This window comes from Terrapene carolina, unplaced genomic scaffold (assembly GCF_002925995.2).
Source record: "Terrapene carolina triunguis isolate 2854851 unplaced genomic scaffold, T_m_triunguis-2.0 Scaffold66, whole genome shotgun sequence".
NCBI lineage: Eukaryota > Metazoa > Chordata > Testudines > Emydidae > Terrapene > Terrapene triunguis.
This window is the reverse complement of record NW_020664417.1, coordinates 34,908,248-34,931,578: the sequence shown is the minus strand read 5'-3', so window position 1 is coordinate 34,931,578 and position 23,331 is coordinate 34,908,248. Positions and strand designations below refer to the sequence as shown.

At 40.9% G+C, this 23,331-nt stretch overlaps 1 protein-coding gene across 2 annotated transcripts in view; it reads right to left on the bottom strand.

Annotated features, from left to right (window-relative positions):
- Positions 1 to 22,851, bottom strand: part of GALNTL6 (polypeptide N-acetylgalactosaminyltransferase like 6) — a 948,073-nt gene extending 925,222 nt beyond the window's left edge. For both annotated transcript variants that reach the window (XM_024194141.1, XM_024194132.1), the window contains exon 1: positions 22,699 to 22,851. In XM_024194141.1, the coding sequence (XP_024049909.1) occupies positions 22,699 to 22,851 (153 nt within the window). The remainder of the gene's footprint in view (positions 1 to 22,698) is intronic.
- Between the last annotated feature and the right edge of the window lie 480 nt (positions 22,852 to 23,331).

Here is a 23,331-nt window from a genome sequence, read left to right as displayed (position 1 = left end):
AGTCTCACAGCGCTAGGAATTATCCTTACTTCCCAATGAAGTGCCAGCACATGATGGTAATTCACCTTCATAGTATCTCTTATGATTTCCTGTTTAGTGCAACTCATAGACCATCTCAATGGCAATACGACTAAGCATTTAAATTTGTTCGCCACTGAGTCAATTTGCCCAAGACAGATCTGGGTTGTGTTTTTTTCGGTGCACTGCCCTGCACTGTGTGATTGTGGAACACATAAGTCCATGTTTCTCTCCACACACAGTCACAGATTCCTTTGTCATTTAAGAGGAATTGAAAGCCTGCTTCTAGCCATGTGCTTAAGAACAATCTGACGATTCTCCATTTTTGACTTCATCATCTGCAAATCTGTAGCTGGCTGCTGCTGTCTGAAAGGGCACAGAATGTCAGAAACATAATAAAAAGTCATTCAGAATCCCTGCTTTGCCTTAGACTTGGTTTTAGTAGGAGCCTAAGGAGTTGTTACCAACAGTATATTAAAAATTTGGGAATCTTACCTTTACCTCAAGTTACATCCACTACCAAAAAAAAAAAAAAAAACCAACCCAGTCTACTCAAGCTATTTCTCCCATAGGCTGGAAAGGAAGAATGAGAGATTATATCTATTTTTAAATACTTGAGAGGCACTGTAATATTACTGAGCTGGGGGCTATGGAATTGGAAAGAAAATGAAGCATTACCTAATTGACCATAAGCAGCACCTGTGCCTCAGTAAATTCTGCCTTTTTATCACAAAGGTCAGACAAGCCTGCTCTACTCAGAATCAGCACAAAAACAGTGACCACACATATACCAGAATAGAATGAGACTAGAGTCAGCTTTCTGAATGCCAAATCTGAGCAGAGATTTCAGTTTTCCATTAAAAAAAAAAAAGAGAGTTTGAAATATGCTATCTTCTCATATTTTGAATTCAGTACAACATTAAAACCTGGCAGGTCATGTTTGTATGATGTGGTTAACATAAAACTAAGAGCTTACTGCAATCAAAATAAAATATTCCTCACCGGCACTATTTCAATAATTGACCTCGCCTAGGGTCATTTTAAAGCAGTTTAAATGCATCATTAATCCATGGCATTCCAAAACAGCTTTACTAATATACTTTAAGAAATTACAGTGGAGAATTAAGGTGGCGCTGAGCTGTGCCACACATTAAAAAGTCATAAAAATGATATGGAAAACAGAAATGTGAAAGAAAGAAAGAAAGAAAGTTAACAACAAGACGTGGCGATTTCGGAACATATTACACAAGGGAAATATGTCCCCCATCCCTGACACTGCTTTTCCTCCTCCTCCCTGTTACTTTTATGTCTACACTGCTCCCCCTTTCTGTGTATTTCCTCTTATTTTCCTTTCACTCCCACCAGCAGCTTCTCTCTCACTTTCCAGCATCACTAAACAGAGCAGTTTAGCTCCCCCAAAGAGCAGGTCAATAAATTACAGATCGGCCTGTATCCTGAAAAAGGTAACTAAGCTGAGAAGATCAAGTCAATTGATTTTGTTAGACCAAGCACATTAGGAGGAGAGAAGGGTGGCAGACAAGAACTTTGAAACCTTTTCTTCATGACCAAACTGGAGATAGGCTTCAAGGGAGATATGAAAGGAAGAGTCCATGTGCAAAGAGTAAAGATAACTAAATGTCAGAAAGCAATGAGTAAGATTTTGTCATGGTTATTTTTAGTGAAAGTCACACACAGGTCATGGGCAATAAACAAAAATTCGCAGAAGCCAGTGACATATGACTTTTACTAAAAATAATGGGGGTGGGGAGGCTGACTGCCAGTGGGGGGTAGAACTGAGAGCTCCCGAATCCCTGCGGTGGCTGATAGCTCCCAGGCACCCGCTGTCCCGGTGCATGGGGCTACAGCTGAAGCAGAAAATATCACGAAGGTCTCTGAAAGTACGGAGTCCATTACCTCCATGACAAAATCTTATTCTTAGTCATGAGGGTGAATGTGAAGAGCAAACAGCTCCTCTCGGAGATAATTCAATAGCTCCATATCCTACAGAACACCAAGATCATCAGAGAGCTGATGCATTCATTAATAGCAAAGACTCACAAATGCATAGTAAAAAATCCATGATGATCCCTAAGGTAAATCATCGTATAGAGCAGTGGTGCTCAACCAGGGGTCCGGGGCCCCTGAGGGGCTGTGAGCAGGTTTCAGGGGGTCCATCAAAATAAACCAGAGAGCAGGACCGGTGTTAGACTCACTGGGGCCTGAGACAGAAGCCAAAGCCTGAGCCCCAGCACTCAGGGATGAGGCTGAAGCCTGAGTAACTTAGCTTCCCGGGGCACCCGGTGGCATGGAGCCCCAGGCAGTTGCCCTGCTTACTACCCCCTAACAAAAAGAACAGGAGTACTTGTGGCACCTTAGAGACTAACAAATGTATTTGAGCATAAGCTTTCGTGGGCTACAGCCCACTTGCCCTGGCTTTTAATCTACTGGATATGTAGAAAAAGAATTATTGTGGCACAGGTGGGCCATGGAGTTTTTATAGCATGTTGGAGGAGCCTCAGAAAGAAAAAGGTTGAAAATCCCTGGTATAGAGCTACCTTTGCAAAAGGAGATGTGTATAAATTGTCTGTGGAGGAGCAGGCAACAAAAAACATTATGTAACACTATGTGAGCAGAAAGACCCACTGGCAAAGGGTCCCCTTGCTCTTTGCAAGCAGCTCTCACCTCACACCTGACAAACTCATTACACCAAACACATATCTGGCAGGGTATTTATCCATAAAGGATATCATGTGCAGTGTCTAAAAAATGCTTGTAATTTGTCAATGTATGGGTAATATTTAAGAAATTATGTATGTATATTGAAACCACGCTTTATGGACTTGGAGTAGAAATTGGTCTCCAGAAGATAATGTGTCTGGGTGAGGACCCATTCAGGCAAGGGGAAGGGTTACGCCCCTCCCTAATCAGCTGGTGAGGTAATACAAGGCTCAATTGAACAGCCTTGCTCCTTCCTAAAACTATCAATGGAAAACCATGAGAGGTACCACCAAACAATCAAAACCTCTGAGGAGGTGAAAAAGGAACATTACAACAAACAGCTTTGCCCTGGCTGTGAATAGAAACAAAAGATTGTTTTCAGTGTAACAGAGCATAGGAAAAGACACACAATCTATTCACTGAGGAAAACCACTGGCTGAGAGGAGGTTTATTTCATGAATGTTTTGGATCCCAGTTCTTGAGAAATCAGCCAACCTTGTAAGAGACTGATTTTGGGGGGGGAGGGGGAAAGAAGAGGGGGTGAAAATCTACTTTATTGGAAAGGAAAGTAACTATTGATAAGTGTAGCCCCAGGTTTTGTGATTCTGTGTTGTATTGTAATAAATTGTTTCCACCACTCACTCTTGTTTCTAGTTAAATACCCTTTCTTAAATCAACCTACTTTTGGTTAGTTGTAAGTGCTCACCTGAGTGCTATGTGGTTTACAGGAGCAATGGTTTAAGGTAAAACTTGTTAACTGGGCTACCCTGAACCTTTGGGTGCAGCCAGTGTCAGGGGTGGCTATCACAGGGGAACAATTCAAGGGGGCTCAGGGATTGGGGTGCACCTATTGTTAACCTGCAAGGCAAAGTTAGGGCTGGCATAGCCCAAAGAAAAGTGCTGGAATGGCTAAAAGCTGGTGGTGTTAGGGAGCTCACACCCAGCTACTCCAAGATTCCTCCTCACTGTATGTAAGGAATAACATGATGAGTCACAGTCCTGGGTACCCCAAGAATCATCACACATGGATAAAAAGGTAACACTGCAGAATGCCAGAAATAGGAAATAGCATTTTGGATGTTACTAAAATTAGTTTGCAAGCTCTTTGAGGGCAGGGACAATGTTTTCCCTATGCATTTGTACAGTATCTAGCACAATGGGGCTCCATTCCTGTTGGGACCTTTGGGCACTCAATACAATAATAAATAAGAATGGCACGGAGGACTAATAAGTATTTCTGTAGAGTCCACTCTTCTAGTGGATCAAACAAGGCTGAAAACAAAAGAGAGCTTCAACACACAGCGTCTTATTCTGTTTTCAATTCAATAAGACTTTATTGGTATGAATAGAGTGGAAGAAAACCACAGACCCATCAGGTACATTTCCAAAGGCAGGTATAATGCACCCAGAATAGGACTATACACTCTGTTTGGGTTCTGCCCCCCCATGTTCATTTGTCATTGCTGACCACTGCTGATTTAGTGCCAGGTTGCTATGTAGCACAGTGACATCTGCGCCATCTCTCTCTGCGAGGACCAGACAGTTTTTCCTCATCACTTTTGGATGAGATGTCCTAAGGTTCCAGATCATTTGAGGAGATATTTGGCTCACTTCCTCATATTTGAGACATTGGAACAGAAAGTGTCTGTCTGTCTTAATGTGTCCTCTGTTACACTGGCCATGCAGTCACACCTCTCTGGGTTTAGACTGTGCTTTGTACATCCTCATTTCCACCTCTAGTTTGTGGTCACTGATTTGGTGAGAATCTGCCTTAGTTTTGCATATTTCATTGTAATGAAGTGGTCTCCTAGTATGATAGCTCTGTGCAGGGATCTGTAGCAGGCCAGCTTGCTGCTGTTTATGATTTATCCCTCCCAGTAACTTATCTATTGGTGGCTTAGGTGTTGGCCTAACATTTTGAGCATCTTTTGGTTTTGATTGTTTGCTCTGCTGGTCATGAGTTTGCATTTGCTGAGCCCAGAGGGTGATGACAAATAACCGGATTGTGTTTTCATTTGGATATAGCTTTTGATCCTCAAGTGCTTTGTGGTGAAGGGAGTGTTTGCTGCTTTGGTTGAGGTGATACCAGAGGCTGAATATTCTTTTCTTCTTTGATTAACATGGGGCATCAGCCCCATCATGCTCTGCAGCTGTTGTAGCTGGAGTTCCCGTACACCTGCAGTGTTTGCAGAACTGCAGTTGTTGGGTTACTATTGGGGTTTTATCCTAGTTAGTGCAAGCTATTGTTAGAGTTAGATCCAGATTTCACTCTCATATAATAGAATTGGCTGGATTATGCTGATGAATGTTTTGGCAGTACTTTTATTGGGGGTTCTCTCTCTTTATGGGCCTTCTATGCCATAAGGAAGATTCTAAAGCTTTTTCTTTTTGGGCTTTGATAAACCAAGAAGGAAAATAAGATTTGACCATTATAGGATGGAGCTTCTTGACATACTTAGAGAAAATTTCCTACCACTCAACATCTGTTGGCAAAATGTATCTGACAGTTTCAATTATTTTTCCAGGATGCCCTTACTATTGTTGGGGGATCTACTATGCTGAACAAACTAATTCTGTATGCAACACAAGCTAAAAAAGTATTCAGTATTTTGCTGTGATGCTTTCATACATCAATTTTGTGTGGGTTTCAAGTAATTCTTGTAACTATCCCAACTCCTTTTTATATCCCTTTCCTTGTTGTGCTTTGTGACCATTATTTTAATAGAGCACCCTTGACTTTACTTAATGTCAAAAGTTCTAGATTTACATTTTTATACTGATGTTATAATTGTAAAATTTTATCAGCAATTTGATTGTCACTTTAGTTTATATTGAAGCATTCTGGATAAACAACATCCATTCAAGCTTGTCATTCATTTTGTGTACATATCAAAGACAACTTAAAATGTGGTCGTTTATCAGAGCCTGTAAGATAGCAATATACTTCTTGTAATGTGCCATTAATGTGTGTTCTTCATGCACGCTCCATGCAAATGTGTCACAATCACTCCTTAGAAAAGCAATCTAAAAAGTTCCAAGATTTAAGGAACCAAATATAATAATTTTCACAGCACTCAAATGAGAAATCCAAACAATAATTAATACCTTGAAATGTATTTCTTTTTAGAGAAAGAGTGTGGTATGCTGAGAGACTGAATAGGGGAGATCTTTCCCCATTACATGACCAGTGTGTGTTTGTTTAACCTTTCTTGGAAATCTTTAGTACACGTTTAAATTGCCATAAAAATGGTTAATAAAATCAACAAGTGTGTTAAGCTGTAACTTTAAGAACTATCCTGAGCTGGAAGACAATGCAAAGTAGCTGAGTCACAGCTGGAGTCCCAGGAAAAAAATCCTTCTGAGGCATTCATAGGTGCAGATTGCATTCACCTCTCTGGCTGACTAGTTTTCCTATCTGACCCGTGAGCTGAGATAGTTTCAGGGTAGGGTGGCAGGACTGTGCAAAAGGTAAAGCTCTTCTGTGCAAGAGACAGAGCTTTTTGTGGGGTCACTACCAGACTGTGGAACAAACTCCTCCAGGAACTAAGGACCATAACAAACCTTCCAATTGCATGGTGCACTTTGACCTTGTCTTCTTTAACAGAAACACAAAATAGCAGTACACACACACACACGCACACACACCAGTGCTTCATTTGTGCCATGGCTTGCTGGGGCTGACCCCAGACACCTCTAGGCTTGGCATTTCAAAGACCTCTGGGCTCCCGGTCAGCAGCTGCCACTCTCTGGCTGCCAGCAGCAGTGCAGAAGTAAGGGTAACAATGCACCATACCACGCCACCCTTCTGTGCTGCTGCTGGCAGAGGCTTTGCCTTCAAAGCTGAGCACCCGGCCAGCAGCCGCCATTCTCCAGCCACCTACCTTGAGCCTTGACACCTCTTTCATTACAAATTAAGCACTGACACACACATATTTAAACAACCACTACCAAAACCAAACACTGAACACAATTTTCTCCTTAGGGAGAGGTTGAGAGAACCACACGACAGATGTTAGTCACACCACCTAGTGGAGGGTGCTGGGATCGTCCACTGATGAGAGTAGTGTAAAAACATTTAGAATAGAATACCCTCATCTCATACATCCCACCCCTTCTTGGGAGATTAGCACTGCTGACAAGGATACCTGGGCAGTGTCTGCACTCCCCAGCCACACTGTCATTAGATCCAAAGCTGGTACACAAGGAGTTGGGAATGCTTCTTGCTTCTTCCCTACCTTGTGTAACCAGTCAGGGGCCTGTCACAATCTGGCTATAAGGTTTAAGTACACATGCTATCACTAACCACCTGTTTTCATACTCTTATTTCTCAAAATAAACTCTTATAATGCTCTTTTGTGGGGTGGGGGAGGAGGAATGGGTCACAAAAACAGATTAACCCATCTTTTATTTTAAATAGAGCTGTGAAACATACGATAAATTCCTACTGTAGTTTCCTGTTCTGTCCTAAACTTTTGTGCGGTGTTGACATAGGTTGTTAAATGGTCACTATGTTTTAGCCCAAAACTGGATGTTTTTCAGTGGTGGATGAAGTAATGTGTGAACTGCATGGGCCAGATTCTCTAGTCCACTAAAACTAATTTGCACTGCATAAGCAGTATGAAGGGGCCTTAAATTCAGCCAAAGATGGCTAATGGGGAACCTATGTATGGGAACTCCCTGCTGCTATAAATCTGGTAGAGGTGGCTCTACTATCCTGTATGAGAGCTAGCCATTCCTTCTCAGTGTAATGATAAGGGGAGAGCATGTTGGAGACATTCCAGAAACAGGGTGTGCGGAGGAGAGGAAGGGGAGGGGACGTTGCAGGAGAAAGTTCTACTCTGCCCAATTCTCCACTGGTATAAAGTCCTATGAGGAACCTTACACCAGTTGCGTAAGTTTGGGCTGCCCACTTACATCCCTAACTTGCACTGGGACCAGGTAGCTCTGATTCAGGGAGTTGCAAACAACTCTTGGACACCGTGGACAATCAAGGGCCTATATATCTTGTATATTAGTTCAAGCTTATAGACCATTTGGAATCCTTCAGTGGGAAAGGCATTATGGAAATGTAAGTTCATAACTCGTATAGAACCAGTTTGTACAGTTCACTTTATATTTCTTTTTCACACAGTGCAATTGTAGAGGGCTTGGGCAGCTGACATGATTGTCAAATCAGGTATTTGTCACTGGAGAAATCAGGAGGTCAGGTCAGTGTTTGAGAAACTAGATATGAATAAGTTTGGAGGCCATTATCTAATCCATTAATTCAGTATTTTTAATAAGAGTAAGAAAAAACTCAATTTAATCTGTTGATACCATGTTAGAGAACTTATGAATGAGAAAGGCAGACAATTCTCAGTTAAATTCCTACCTACACTAAGTTTGCCTCCTGCCCCCTCCTAATATGGTATAGCTACATCTGTTGAGCAAACTTTCTCCTCCCCTTCAGAATACTATTCTATAAGTAATGCTTGACAAGCTGTACAAATGTCCCCAGAAGAAAGTTCATTCCCTCCTCCATAATTGCAGAACTATTTTCAGGAAGGTTCCAGCAGTAGAACCTTCTCCAAAAAATGGCAGCACAAGGTCCTGTACATCATGTCTAGCAAGCCATGAATCATAAGAGACTTGGGCTTGCCAGTACACCATACTCTGAGGTATCTCTGTTAAAACATTTTCAGACGGGAGCTGGTATAATAGGCTGAGATCATGTCAACCAAAGACAAGGGAAAGAGTTTACTGGACTGGTTCCATCTGCCCCCCCCCCCCCCCCCGCGCACTGCCCCCTGCCCAAAAAAAAGCTTTCAATTAATTTTGAGGGACGGGCAAAGATGTATGCTGCATCTTATTTTAGTCAGCCTAGTCTGCTCCACCTGACTGGCTGAGGGTCAGGTAGGGTAGGTGTGGGAATCTTAATTGAGAATTTCCCAAGTTGCTTTGTGATTAAATTATCAACCTTCAAATTCACATGTTTCTGCAGTGTGTTTTACCTTGTTTAATGTGACCATTCAAACATGCCCCTCTCCTAGGCCCCAATCGAGCAAAGCATTTAAATGTGTGCTTAACTTTATGAAGATAGAGTTATATCACTGAAGTCAATACAGACCTAAGTGTTTGGCTGGATCAGGGCCATAAATGTAGCTATTTTTTGACATTTTTAATATAGCTGAGCTGTTCTTCTTCTAATTTATGTCCTGATTCTGTATTGTGCTCCCTGTGGACAGACACCTGAGCCCACAATAGCTCACTGACTTCAATGGATCTCTGTATGGATGCAGGGGTCCACCTGCTCTGAGTTCAGTGCAGGATCAGGGCCTTAGATTCTTCATAGGGGAAATGTTTTGGATTATTTTTAGATTTTTTTCCTAGAAAAAATTATCAAGAATTAATTAATCTAAAATAGACAGGGGAAAAATGTTAACAGGGGTTGTATAATAAACATAGATAAAATTTAAATTGGACTGAAGTTTAGATATAGAAAATAGTCATTTCATCTTCAAAATTATACCCTTTTGGGTAATATCCCTGCAAATAGATAGGTACCAAATTAGCCACAGGAGTACTTCCTCTGGTATACTGAATTAAACATAAAAATATTGTTAGGTGCCAAAAGTAAAAGTAATAAAAGTTCTATCATTTTAAAATGAGACTTTTTAAGATCACACCAAGATGTACAGGCACGCAAAAGTAGATATAACACATTTTACTCCTTTAACTGCATTTTTAACTATTTATACTACAGGTGAAATTCAACCATGTACAGACAGCCAGTAGACAGCACTTTATAGCATTTAAGCTCTGCATTGTGACTGCCAGGCAGGCTAGGAGTCACTGGATCTGCATTTATACACTTTCAAGGTTCATCTGCATTAACGTTCTCTCTCTCACTCACTGTCAAGATACTGACTCCTGACTCCAATCAGTCCATGATGCCAACTTCCACTACCCATTCGTTACATTATCAAGCAAGCACATTTGTGCTTTCTCCGATGATACCTCGCAGGCTGGGGCGCAGCTCCCCATAAACATTGCCAAAACTACCTAATTATCCTGCTTCAAAACTTTCCTTTGCCATGATGCCTGCAAAAACCTGACAATGGTTAGGCCACTGGTACACTGAGATCACAGCCTACCATGCAGACCAATATTGTCTCATTGTTTCCTTGTATTTCCCCATCTGTTTCCATCTTTTATCTCTCGTCTTATACTTACAGTAAGTTGTAAGTGCTTCAGGGCAGGAACTGTCTTTTTGTTCTGTATTTGTACAGTGTCGAGCACAATGACTGGAGGTCCTAGGTGCTTTGATACTACAAATCAATAAATAATAATTTTGAAGGGATGTTCCATACGAAAAAGGCTGAAAGTTTTTAATTTGCAAATAGCTGAATATTCTATCACACTTTGATAGGAAAAACTATTATTTCATTAACAGACAATCAACACTTCTCTTAGTAGGCCACAGGGTCAAAGAACATCAAAAGTTACTCCATTCTCTATAGGGCCCCTTGCAGGTCAGTAGACGGAGAAAATGAATTGCCAAGTAGTAGTGGAATGTGCTATCCAGCTTCCACTATACCAGTAGTAAAAAGAATATAAGATGGCTCTTTTGAGATGTTTGCTATGGGCCACCAAAAAAAATTAAAAAATAAAATAGGGCATACAATGTTTTTTTCACTCAACTTGCTGGTTCTCTGTGATGCAGGCAAGACTACTTTGGAAAAACTCTGTAAAGCTTGTTCCTGTTTTCATGATTTTACTTGTGGCTTACAATAGTATCTCATATTAGAATATAAACAACAAATCCAAGCCCAGTAGAAAATAGATTACTGCAAACATTCTGGACATTTGGGGAAATCCTCACTAATTTTTCTACAAATTTGTGAAAAAACATCCCAGCATATTTTTCCAAATGCCCTGTAGTTTTCTATTTTCCCTGGCTATTGCTGAATTCTCAACAGCTGCCACATTTGCCTATACAGCCCCTGAGTTATCATTATCTCACCTGGAGCTTTACAAAATACTTTGGGATAAAATGTGGCTAGAGAAAGGGGAAGCATAGACTTATTGACACACAAAGTTGTAGTAATGTAACTAAAGGTGTGACTTAAAACTGTATGTGCATACTCTTACATTGCTTATATCCTGTATCTTAGAAAGAAAGGACAAACTAGAGAGGAAGGCTATTCATGTTGGACTTCAGAGACCCAGACTCACTTCTTTGCTCTGCCACAGAGTTCCTGTGTGCCCTTGGGCAAGTCAATTAGCCTATGCCTCAGTTGTGCATCTGGGAAGTTGGGACAGTAGTAATTCTCTATCTCACAGAGGTGTTGTGAGCATAAATACCCTAAAGTGATTGTGATGTGCTCAGATACTATGGTCATGGGGATCATATAAGTACCATAGACAGACATATCAGTTCAGCCTGCCCAAGCTAAACTGACAATCAATTTGAAACCAACCTAAGTATGTCCACATAGGAGTTTGAACCAGTTGAATTAAACCAGTGTAAGTTTGCACAAGGCATTAGATTTGGGAGAGATGCAGTGTTGGTGATGGAGGAAAGAGCAGGAGCTGGGAGAACTAGGTGACTTCTTTAATAACCCCTGCCAACCTACCTTCCTTACCTGCTTTACTCATGACAAAGCCCTGCTTACTAGTGTACTGGTGGGAGCTAACTTAAGTACCCACTCATTCTAGTGCACCTAGGGAGCTAACTTAAGTACCCACTCATCTCTGATCTGTTCTGCTCTTGTGCACAGCAGAACATTGTGGAACACAGGCAGATGCAGTCTCCAGCAGCAGATGCTGGACACCCAGAGAAGCAAAAAAGTTGAAGCACTCTTTCCCATAGACTCTCCAATGTGGGGAAGCCAGATAGACAGAGTGGGGAGGAGGAGGAAAAGAGAGAAACAGTGAAAAGGGTATGCAAATAATAGGAGGAGGGAAATGATATATGAGAGACTGGGGCGGGGGAAAGGCAACAGAGAGTCCTGTGGCACCTTTAAGACTAACAGATGTATTGGAGCATAAGCTTTCGTGGGTGAATGCCCACTTCGTCAGACGCAGGGAAAAGAATTCAAGTCAGTAGGGTAAAAAGAGATTTGAGCAACCAAAAGGAGGGAGACTTGGAGGTGAGAGGATGATTTAAACAAATAGAATAGGGGTTATAGGAGGCTTCTAGAAAATAAGAATAAAGAGGAGTTACTTGACTTGTATAGTAACTTGAGTTCTTCAAGATATGTGGTTCCTACCTGTATTCCATTATGGGTGCACTTGTGCTTTATGCACCTGAGACCAGAAGATTTTTGCTAGCAGTGTCTGTTAGTCCATGCCTGTGCCCTTCTCCTTCTTGTGCTCCAAAGAGAGGACATATGTCATGGTGCAGAACAACCACCTCTCCGGTTTCTTCTCTACCATGAATCTTGCATAAAGGATCCAAAGCAGAGATGATGGTGGGTGGGTAGCAGAACACAGACAGGGACCACACATCTTGAAGAATTTCAGTTACTTCATGAGGTAAGTAACTTCTCCTCCCCCTTCAAGTGATAGTCCCTCTGTGTATTCCACTGTAATTGACTGACAAGCAGAGCTCATTAAAGGAAAGTACAAGGACTTCTGTGGTATCGATGACTGGAGGGCTTCTGTGCCAAAAGAAGCATCAGCTGAAGAAACTTGCAACAGGGTGTAATGTCTCATGAAGGTATGGACAGAATGCCATGTTGTAGCTTTACAGATGTCAGTAAGAGGAACATCTCAAAGTAAGATTACCAAAGCGGCTTCGGCCCTATTTGAGAGTCTAAGCAATTTCCTAAAAGATTTTGTTCTTTGTAGGTAAAATGCCAAAGCTCAACAGATCAGCTCATCTACCTGTCTACCTGAGGTGATGGTGACCAGAACCTTCATAGATAGGTGGATCAAAGAACATGAGGCCAGTGGTTTGAATGGAGGCCTTGTTAATTCTGAAAGGACCAGATTGAAGCCCCATGATGGAGTAGGTTTCATTATAGCAAAGAAAGGCTAGGACCAGACCTTTCAGACATTGTACAGATGGGTGAGGATGGAGTGGTCGTAAATTATGGAATAGCAGGCAGAAAAAGCTGTTGTGTGTACCCAGATCTAAAGTCTTTAAAGAAAGAGTATATTAAAACATGATGGGGATGTCAGAGAGTCATCAGATAGTACTGATACCAGACAGAACCTTTTCCACTTCTCCACGTAGCACTTTCTAGTGGACTCCTTCCTACTATAGCTAAGGATAGCCTCAACCATTTGTGAATGTGTCCTTTTTAGAGTCAAAACCCATCCAAATACCAGACTGTCAGGTGGCGGGAAGCTGTATTGTGATGCCTGACCTTGCCTGTCCTAAGTGAACAAGTCCAGGAAGGATTGGATACCAGTGTATGAACATGTTGACATCTGAAAAATATTGGGCAAGCAGAATGGTCTGGACCATCTGGGAGCAATCAGGACGACCAACACTCCATCTAGTTTGATCGGTTGTCCCAACCAAATGACTAGGAGTGAGTCTTCCTGACCTTGAGCTCCTCTGGAACAGTAGATCATGCATTTTCAGTCCTTGTGAGATGCAGACAGATACTAGGGGGGAACGCGCCCTCCCCCCCCCAAATTGGGAAAATATGTCTATACTATGGAATCATGTAGCTCCCATTCATGGTCCTTGGAAAACTGTCCGCTGAGGCTGCCTACCAGTGTGTTATGTATCCCTGAGAGCTGCACTGACAACAGAGTGATCTGGTGGCAAATACACCAGTTCCAAAGATTGACAGCTTCTATACATAGAGGTACAGATATCACACCCCCTTGTTTGTTGATGTAGAATACTGTAATCATGTTTGACATCACCTGACTATACAAGGTCTGTATGAATGGCAAGAATCACTTGCAGGCTTCACAGACTGCACACAGTTATAGTTAAGTGCATTCGGGACTCTTGGGAAGTCCATGTCCCTTAGAGTGGAGTATCTATCTAGATAAATATATCACACAAGGAGGCATCTGTGATTAATGTCTTCTGAGGCAGGGGGTCTTGTTCTCCCACCAGGCTAGAAAAGCTTGCATTGTGTGTGGAAATCAATGCTAGCTTTTTCATACTCAGCACATATACTGTGCAAAGCCAATCCTGGAGGCAACAAACGCAAAGTCCCATGAAGGGTGTCACACAGGTGCAGGAAGATATGTAACCTAGGAGAATAAGACTGAATGGACTGATGTCTGTGGGCTCAGCTGATGTTAAGTGACAAGTTCTTTATAGATTGGAATCCATCCTGAGGAAGGTATGCCTTGGCACTGATCGAGTCCAATGTTGCCCCAACAAAATCTACAGTCTGTCTATAATCTAAAATGGACTTTTTTATACAGAAAATTTTTTGCAGATTCCCAGTGAACTCAGAAGATTGACCAAAATTGAGGTTGCTGTCAGTTCCTTTTGATGAGATCGCCCCCTCAGTAATCAGTCATTAGAAATGAGCTGCCATTACTGAAACTACTTTTGTAAATATCCTTGGCATAGTTGCAGGGCTGAAGGGAAGCATGTATATTGATAATGGTATGGGCATACAGTGAACCTTAGGCATCTTCTGTGGGAGGAATGGATGTCTATATAGAAGTAGGCATCTTTCATACGGAGAGCTGTGAATCAGTAGTATTTGTTCAGTGAGGGAATTATTGAAACTGAACCTCAGTCTGCAGATACAATCATGGAGCTGTCTGAGATCCAAGATGAGACTCCATCCTACCTTCTTTTTGGGGATGAGGAAATATTTTGAGTAAAAATTCCTTTCCCCAGTATTACAACAGTAGTGCCTCTATTGCTCACAGATGAAGCAGAGCATCTAGTTCTTGACTGTGCATCCTTTGGCAAGAGGGGTCCCTGAAGAGGAACAGGGAAAGGAACTCTATAGTGTAGGCAGCATGAATCATGTCAAGAACCCATTTGACTGTTGTTATCTGACAAGCTTGGAAGAAAAGAGACAGATGGCCACCAAAACTGGGTATCATAAGTTTGGGTAGATGGACATCGTATCTGGAGTGGTTCACAGCTCTCGGAAGTCCGAAAGTGTTTCTTAGTGGCAGGTTAGGATTGGAAAGCTTGGAAAGAAAGGGTTGGAAGGACGAAGAAGGGGAAATGTGTTTACTGCAACCTCTGTCATTTCACTAGTGATTCATAACCCCTTTATCATTAAAGCATTGAGGTGCCAGTCATTGCTTATATGGTTCTGGCCTGTGGAATTTCCTCCTTGGTGTTGGAGTATAGATCCCTAGTGAGCAGAGGGTTGCCCTTGAATCTTTCAATAAGTGTAACGAATCAGTTGTCTTCCCACTGAATAAATTGTTCCCTTCAGAAACAAATCCTCCACAGTAGGTTGGACTTCCCTGGAAAATCCTGAAGACTAAAGCCACAATGTCCTACTCACGACAATAGCTGTTGCCATCAAACAGGAGGCTGTGTCTGCTGCATTGACTGAGGCTTGAAGAGATGACCTGGTAGGTTGCCTTCCTCAATGGCAGCTTGGAACTGTGCTCTGTCCTCCTGCAGGACCTTGTTAATTATTCCAAGTTTGCAGAATTTACTAACAAAGTTGTATTTAAATATTAATGCCCCTGACAGAATGTTATGTGGAACAATAGGTTGGATGAAGTAAAAGCTTTCCTCATGAACAAGTCCAAGCCTTCAGCTCCCTTATTGGAAGGGATGGATTTGGGCTGATATTGCCGGTTTCTTTCAGAGACTGCTTGGCCTACTAAGGAGTTCAGAGCAGGGTGTGTAAATAAAAATTCTGCTCCCTTGGCTGGTACAAAGTATTTATTTTCTGTCCTCTTTGGAGTGGGACTACATATGGCTGGAGTATGCCAGACCACCCTGCCAGATTCTGAAATAACTTCATTAACAGGCAGTGCCTTGCTAGGTCCCATGTGCTACAGAATGTCGAGGAGTTTGAGATGTCTCCTGCATTTCCTCCAGGGGAATGAGGAACATGTCAATGACCAACCTTAATAGGTCTTGGAATTGCCTGTAATCAGGTGGAGAAAGTGAGGCCAGCACAACTGCCTTATCGGGGGATGATGATGATAACCCCATCGGTTCCGATTCATCTTCCTCTTCCATTAGTTCCTAAGCAGGTTCAGATTCCTCTCTCTAAGGAGAGGAATATCGTGATTTCCAATAGGTTGTTCTGACACAGGACAGCATATGTATAGGTCACATGGTCCTCACTACAGCCATTAAGAAGGGTCAAATGGTGGTTGAGGTAGCCCCCATAGAATAGATCTCACACCATTGGTCCCAACAAGTGTGCATTGTATTACAAGAATGGAAAGGAGTCCAAGAGAGAATCTAAATCTTATATCTGGACTAACCTCCTGACTCCTCCTTACTGGAGGCAGTGATGGTCTCTTGCCCAAGTTCGATGCACCTGAGGAGGAAAAGATAGATCCCAATTCCATGGGTGGTGTTATTGGAACCACGGAACTTGTGAGATCAGGGAGCAACTCTCTCTTTTGTGCCATGCTCCTGGTATGGTAGTATCGATCCTTGTGAGGATCGGATGGGAGACTCTACATCCTGGAGGATGACAATATCCTCATTGGTACTGTATCTCACTGCAGGTGTGTGGTGGCAAGGAGGACTCCTGTCCCTCTGTCTGGCAGAATAGGCATTGTAAGAACTTTCAGCGCCAACAATTCCTTATTACAGTATGACTATGCAATAGTTGATGAAAGAGAAGTATCAAGCTCCTCCCCCTTCAATACCATGGATGGTTCCATTCCAGCAGATGGTGCCAGTCTCAAATTACTCTTGCTCCTTAGAGCCAGGAGATTGGTACTGTGTCTGTTGTGAGTGCCTGAGCTTCCTTTTACCAAGGGCACAGAATCTCACCCAACTTTGATGGCATTGAAAAAGGGGTCATATCTTCTTGAAAGTGGACCTGGAGGAGGATTTCTTTGATCGTTCAGGAGTGTGTTTTCTACCCTCCTAAAGTTTCTGTGTGAAAGAGAGTCTTTAGGTCTACTCCTCTCGGACCTGGAATCTCAGTGCCTTCACCCGCTGTCTGACCCAGGTCAAACTGGGGCCTCATAGCACGATCCATAAGAGATCTTCAAAGTCTACACTCATGGGCTTGTTGAGTTCTGCTGTGGAAGGATCAGCAAACGCTGCACTTCAAGAGGATGTGAGTTTCCTCAAGATAGTAAGAGGCACTTCAGATGGTTGCTGACAGGGAAGGCCTGGGGGCAGGAGAAACAGTTCTTGAATCCCAGGCATTCGGGTCACCCTGTTCAGAAGTGGGGGGGGGGAACAGAGGGAACACCCAAGCCCTAAACTTATGCAAACTAAGTACTAAGAAATAGCTAAAGCTATCTAAAAGTATTAAAGGAACTTTTTTACAATTTTAACTGTAAATAAGCTGAAGAAAGTATCAAGTGCTGCAGACACTGAATGGTTCCATCTCAGACCATGGACAGTAGAATGGAACTGGAGAGTCAGTTGGTCTGCATCGCCCCTTATGTCCTTGGTTCGGAGCAGTAGGGTGCAGGCATTACTAACAAAAATCTTCCAGTCTCAGGCACATGAGCACTCACAATGGACTACACAAAGATCATCACTTGAAGGTGGGGTTTTAATTTACCATGTTACCCTTCTCCACCCCACCTCTCCCTCCCCGCGCCCCAAAAAAACCCCACAACCAACAATAAAAAATAGCAGTAATTTTCAACACGTATCTATCTTTGGGATACCTTGACTATGAAAGGCATTACAGGAAAGTCTATCCCATGAAATCATTTTTCCTACATTAAAGAATAGTTGCATAGAATAAACATGGATAAAACTTTATTACAGGTTCATAAAACTGTGTTACAAAGATACCATTTGTGACAGGTTGTCCCCCACTGACGGGGTGCCACCTGATGTATTGGAGTCCCACTAAGCCCTCCCGTTCCACCAGCCTGGGCTCTTTCACCCTGTGCTTGGCCAGGCCCTCAAGCCTCCTCTAGCCCACAAACAAGTAGGGACACACCCATCTGCAGAAAGACACAGACACTGAAATCAGCTCTGCATGGGAAGAATCAACTAGGGGATTGCCCAGCACTCAAGTGCACTCCCCCTCTGGGGTGCAAACCCAAAATTGTATTGTCTTGCGCTGCACAGAAAACTGTACACCGTAAGCTCATGAAATTCGCTCCCTCCCTTGAAGATATGCACAGCTTTTTGCCTCCAGTTACGAATTTCACAAACTGGTTTAGAGAGAACAAAAAAAAATTATTAACTACAAAGGAAAGATTCTCAGTGATTATAAGGGATAGCAAACAGATCAAAGCAGATTATTTTAGTAAATAAAAACCGCAAACTGAGCTTAACACACTAGATAGGTAGGTTATAAATTAGCAAATTCTCACCCTAAGTGATAAACAGGCTGGCAGATTCTTAAGGCACAAATTGCCTTGGGTTTCCCAGGTTTTCATATATAGGCTAAAGATCCTTCTAATCTGGGACCATCACTTCCCACAGTTCAGTCCTCACTCCTCAGATGTTTCCAGGTGTGTTGTTGCAAAGAGAGTGAGGTACCCTCATGATGTCATTGTCCCCCTTTTATATCTTCTTCACACTTGCTGGAAAGCTCTTTTGCTGTGACCTGGGTCAAACAGTTCCCATTGTTTAGTGCTATCTCTGAGCGGTCTCTATTGTACACAGTTCCTGGGGTAATCCTTGTGCTTGTGTGCATTTCCTCAATAAGCCATTAACATTGTATGGCCTTTTTAACTGTTGCACCTGACCGTCTTCTTGTGGGTGTTTTCAACCTCACAACATGTTTCAGTAACACATACATAGCCAAACTTCATAACTTCACATACAACAATAAACACATACAATCCAACGATTTATTAATGTCTACCAGATCAAGACTTCTAGAATGATACCTCACAAGCTATACTTTCTATAAAACATACACTAATTACATGGCAGTGGTGAATATTGGGTTTCACACTATCCAAATTAACTAGCTCTGTATTAGCACTATATCATAGTGGCTACAGGAGTAAGCAACAACCAGCACTTCAATAAGAGAAAATGAGAAGTGAAATTAAAAGAGTGAATCAGAGTAATTTAATATCTAAACTCCTTTCCTTGGGCAGGTGACAAGAAAAGATCAGACAAGACACTTAAAATCATGTATATGAATATTTTGGTGACAAACAATATGAAGGGATAGAATGAATGAGTTACAATAAAGTAAAGCCAACTGTAAAAACTGTAAATAGAACTCAAATACACCATGATGTGTTAAGGAATTAACAAGGCTATTAAAAAAAGAGACAAACAACATGGTCTATTAAATGTATCTTGTTTCCATGGAATAAAAAGGAAGACTGATTTATAGAGAGTAAAAGAGAAATTCAGTTTTATTTTTGAGATTCATATTTAGGGTTTCTTAACTGCCATTTAATTGTTAAACAGGATTTTTAGGGGGGGATTTAATACTCTTTCCTGTCATTTCAGAACCCTTGGTCTGTGCCACTGTGCCTTTGGAGTCTCTGTTTAAATCCTGTACTTGTGATGATAATTGCTCAATGTGTGTTTATCAGCAAAGTGATAAATCTACCAAAATATAAATAATCACTTCAGAAAACTACAAGAGACCAGAGAAATAAAACTGTATGAAACACTCAAGGATTAGTACTGCATATAAAATTAATGCACAATGACTAAAGTGATGATATACTCTGAATCAGTGTTGCCAGTATCGTATTTCCAACCTGATTTTGCATTTCCCTCTCATAAGAGCAAGCTTCCGTGTTAGCAATAGCTATGCAAGACTTCCATGATACAAGACTTTCACAATGTGATCTGATTAAGTTTAAGAGTGGCCTATTGAAATTCTATTACTAATTATTATTACTAGGAACTGTAAAATCATCATTTCACTGTAACATAGTCTATCAGCTCAGGTATATAAATAGCACAGATTTTCCCCACTTGCAACCATACCATATAGCAGGGCCTCTTTCCTATATATGGATAAAAACAGACACCCCATTAACCATATGATCCATTTTGACTAGCTTTGTTGCCTGCCATTGTCATGATGTCAATGCTTCAGTCAGCCCACTATCATTCCTCGCACCCTATTCTGTCACTTGCAGATTCATGAGGTAATAATGGTTGACAGAACCTTCATTCAGCAAGTAAGTTGGAGGATGTCTGCTTTAAAAATTCATTGGTAAATTTTATGCAATATATAGAGTCAAAACACCATAAAACTATGCCGTTCCTCCAGTGAAGGACAGCTGATGCTTATTCCACATAATGTTAGCCAAATTTTAACAAAGTAAGATATCAGCTCTAAAACTAGTACAGCCAATGTCAAAATATACTATAAAAATGTTGGACACATGTTATATTCATGACAGCAAGAGTCACTCTTGATTCAGCCAATTGCTCACCTATTATTTTAAGGTCATAATTCCCTCTTCTTTCCCCCTCTTCCCAATCATATCCATATTATATAGTAACAGGCTAAATTTTTCCAAGTTATACATGCTTTCTCTGACATCACAACTAAAATAAATCGCAGTTAACTTTTTCGATATCCTACTTAATTAAGCTTAAAATTAACTTGCAGCATTCATACTCATTATTGAACAGTTAAGAATGTTAATGGAAAAAGTCTGTAAGAAATATAGTTTCACAGCTAAACAGTTATTCTCTTTGTATAATTAATAGAAAAATGGGTCAGCAGATTGTTGACATTCTTTTACTAAATCTCTCCCCTGAGATTACATTACAATCTTCTTTTTTGCTTTATATTTTAAGTATTTAAGTTCTTTGGTTCAAAACTATTTGAATCCTTTGTCCTTTTTTGCACCTTTGTCTATAATATAGCATACATTAAATCATGACATCAACTGGATGAGTTAAATGTATGGTAGTAACATTACTCACCTCCACCTCAACCTGCTGTTCTCATTTGTTATGACATCTTCAACAATGAACCTCACTTAGGACAATGATATTGGACTGCACGCAATTGAACAGATCCAGATAGTTTTGTAAAGCTGAAGTCAGGGCTGAAAGTTTCATTGCCACGTTTTATTGTTTTTACCATTAGTTTCCCGCAGTCACGTTGCTGTTCAATTAGCATTAGAAATAAAACTTACTCAATTTTAAAGTTGCTAAAATCTTATTAGTAAGACTCATTAGCTCTTCATACATTCCACCAGCTGATCTCTCAGAGGTGGCGAGTTCATTCTTGAAGTGTTTGTTTGTTTTAATTGTTTCCTTTTTTTGCTTATACATGTTGCTCTACTTAGGCTGTAATTTTTAAAACTAGAAAATATATCATATTTCTAGTCATAATTATTTAGAAAACAGAAACTGTTTTTGTGTGTCAGTCATTGAAAGGTGGATTTCACATAGAACACCTTACCTTCGTTAAATCACCAGCTAAAGAAGAAACTGAAAAGATTTTAAAGTGTTTTTTTTCCTTGTAAACTACTGATAGCCATCAATCAATATTTTGGACTGTCTTTAGAAAAAAAATATTTCTAGCCCCTATAATCTGAGATCCAATGTATTGTAAAAAACCTGTAAAGACAAAGGATTCTTAAAATAGAGGAACTGACATTGATTTCCTATTATTATAAAGTAGTATCTTCATTCAGAGCATTTTACAACTATACATAATAGGTATGGTAATGTGAACAGCAAACTTTAGTAGTAGCAAAACTGATTGTTAGTGATATATGTCATTGTTCAACTGACTAGGATGACAAATACATTCAATATGTGCAAATTGTACGATCTATATGGGTGATGACCCTTGAAATTAAGAATATTAATATACTAAGATGATCCATGATGCTGTCTAATAAACTCATATCAAGGCTGTGGAAATGGTAAACAAGCTAAAAGATCAAATTAAACTTTTTTTTTTTTTAAATAACCAGCCTTAAAACATACCAATGATTACACAGTGGAAACACAGCAGTGTTATGCAAAACAAGTGATTATGGAATTTAAGAGCAGTTAGTGATTAAAAAGATTGCATTATAACAAACTCTCAATATATGTAATTTAATAAAAGTCTTATTGAGATTTATGAGCAATATATAAACCTAATGAGCTGAATTATATTAAGAAAAAACAGGTTATAACAACTGCTGCTAATAATAACTGATGACTGAAGGACTGTAAATTTGAAATATTTAAGTGCATATTATGACATCAAACACACAGCCTGATCTCTGTATACATTATCTATAGTTGTACCAGGCCATATTAACAACATTCAGTAGAAAGGAGAAGACTGATAGTCTCTTCTTTAAGTTTCTAGTAGAAAAAGGAAAAGCAGTTCCTAGCAGGAGAAGAGCAAATGGCAGTTAACTTGATTGGATGATGAGCAATTTTAATAGACACACTGCTGTATTTCCTTCTAGGAGGCATTACTGATTGCATGCTGACTAGATGGAAGTTCTGATAATGTCTGCACTTTTTGTTTGCCCCTAGTGAATATTACAGACTTTGGGGGCCAAGTTTAGCCCAGATATAGCCACTGGACTGTGCCTATCTATATCAGAGTGTGCATCTGGTCCCAGATTTTCATCATTGCATTCTGTAACTATTCATGCAAGTGTTCTTCTGAGAAACTTAAATCCGTAGATTAATTTACCTTCTACAACATCCTCGCTTAAGTTTTCTTGTATGATACATGCTTTCCTTTTCTCCACATTATATTTACCATTGGGATATCAAAGACGTCTTCAAGCTATTAAATATCATTTGGCATTCAAGCAATCTCAAGTTAAAAATGACACATGAGCATCATTAAGTGCAAACTAGCTTTTTATAGCAGCCACGGATCAAGCTAAATGATGCTTTTAAATCTTAATGGTTGGTTACTTAGCAAACAAAACTATATCCCCCACACACACACACATCTCACTCACCTGCTGCTCTCCTGGCTCTGGGGATTTCACCAGGTGTTTATCCTTGTACAAAGACCACAGACCAATATTAGGCAGGAAAATTAAAGCCACCATGAACAACAACGTCATTTGCAAAAATCTCTTCTGTTTTCTCTTCATGGCAAATGGCAGCATATATAGAAGAAGAAGAGCTATTCCTTGCTCTCAGGGCCAATTTCCTTTCCCCTCTGTCTCTCCGCGTCACCCCCAAACTGGGAGTCGGTTAGAAGAAACTTTTGTTGCAAGCCTCGAGTCACCACCAATCCTCACAGTTCACAGGGGGAGTTTGTAACCTGCAGAACAAACGGAAACACAGATTCACTTAATTCCCCCACAAATACGACTGAAATCATCGCCCATCGACTGAGGCTTTCCCGAGGAAACTGTGAAGCACATGATCGATCCACGTTAATATAAAACAGAGTAAATATGCTCGGGTACTAGACTGATCAGAAGTTATTGAGAAATTGATACGACAACAAATGGTTTGTGGGAAATTGGGTGGGAGCTGGGGGCCACGCGCGGTTAAAGCACGCAATTCCGCAACCCACTGATCAGAGTGGGACTGCCAGGGAGCAATTTGCAAGCTCTTCCTTTGCGAGATGAAATGCTACC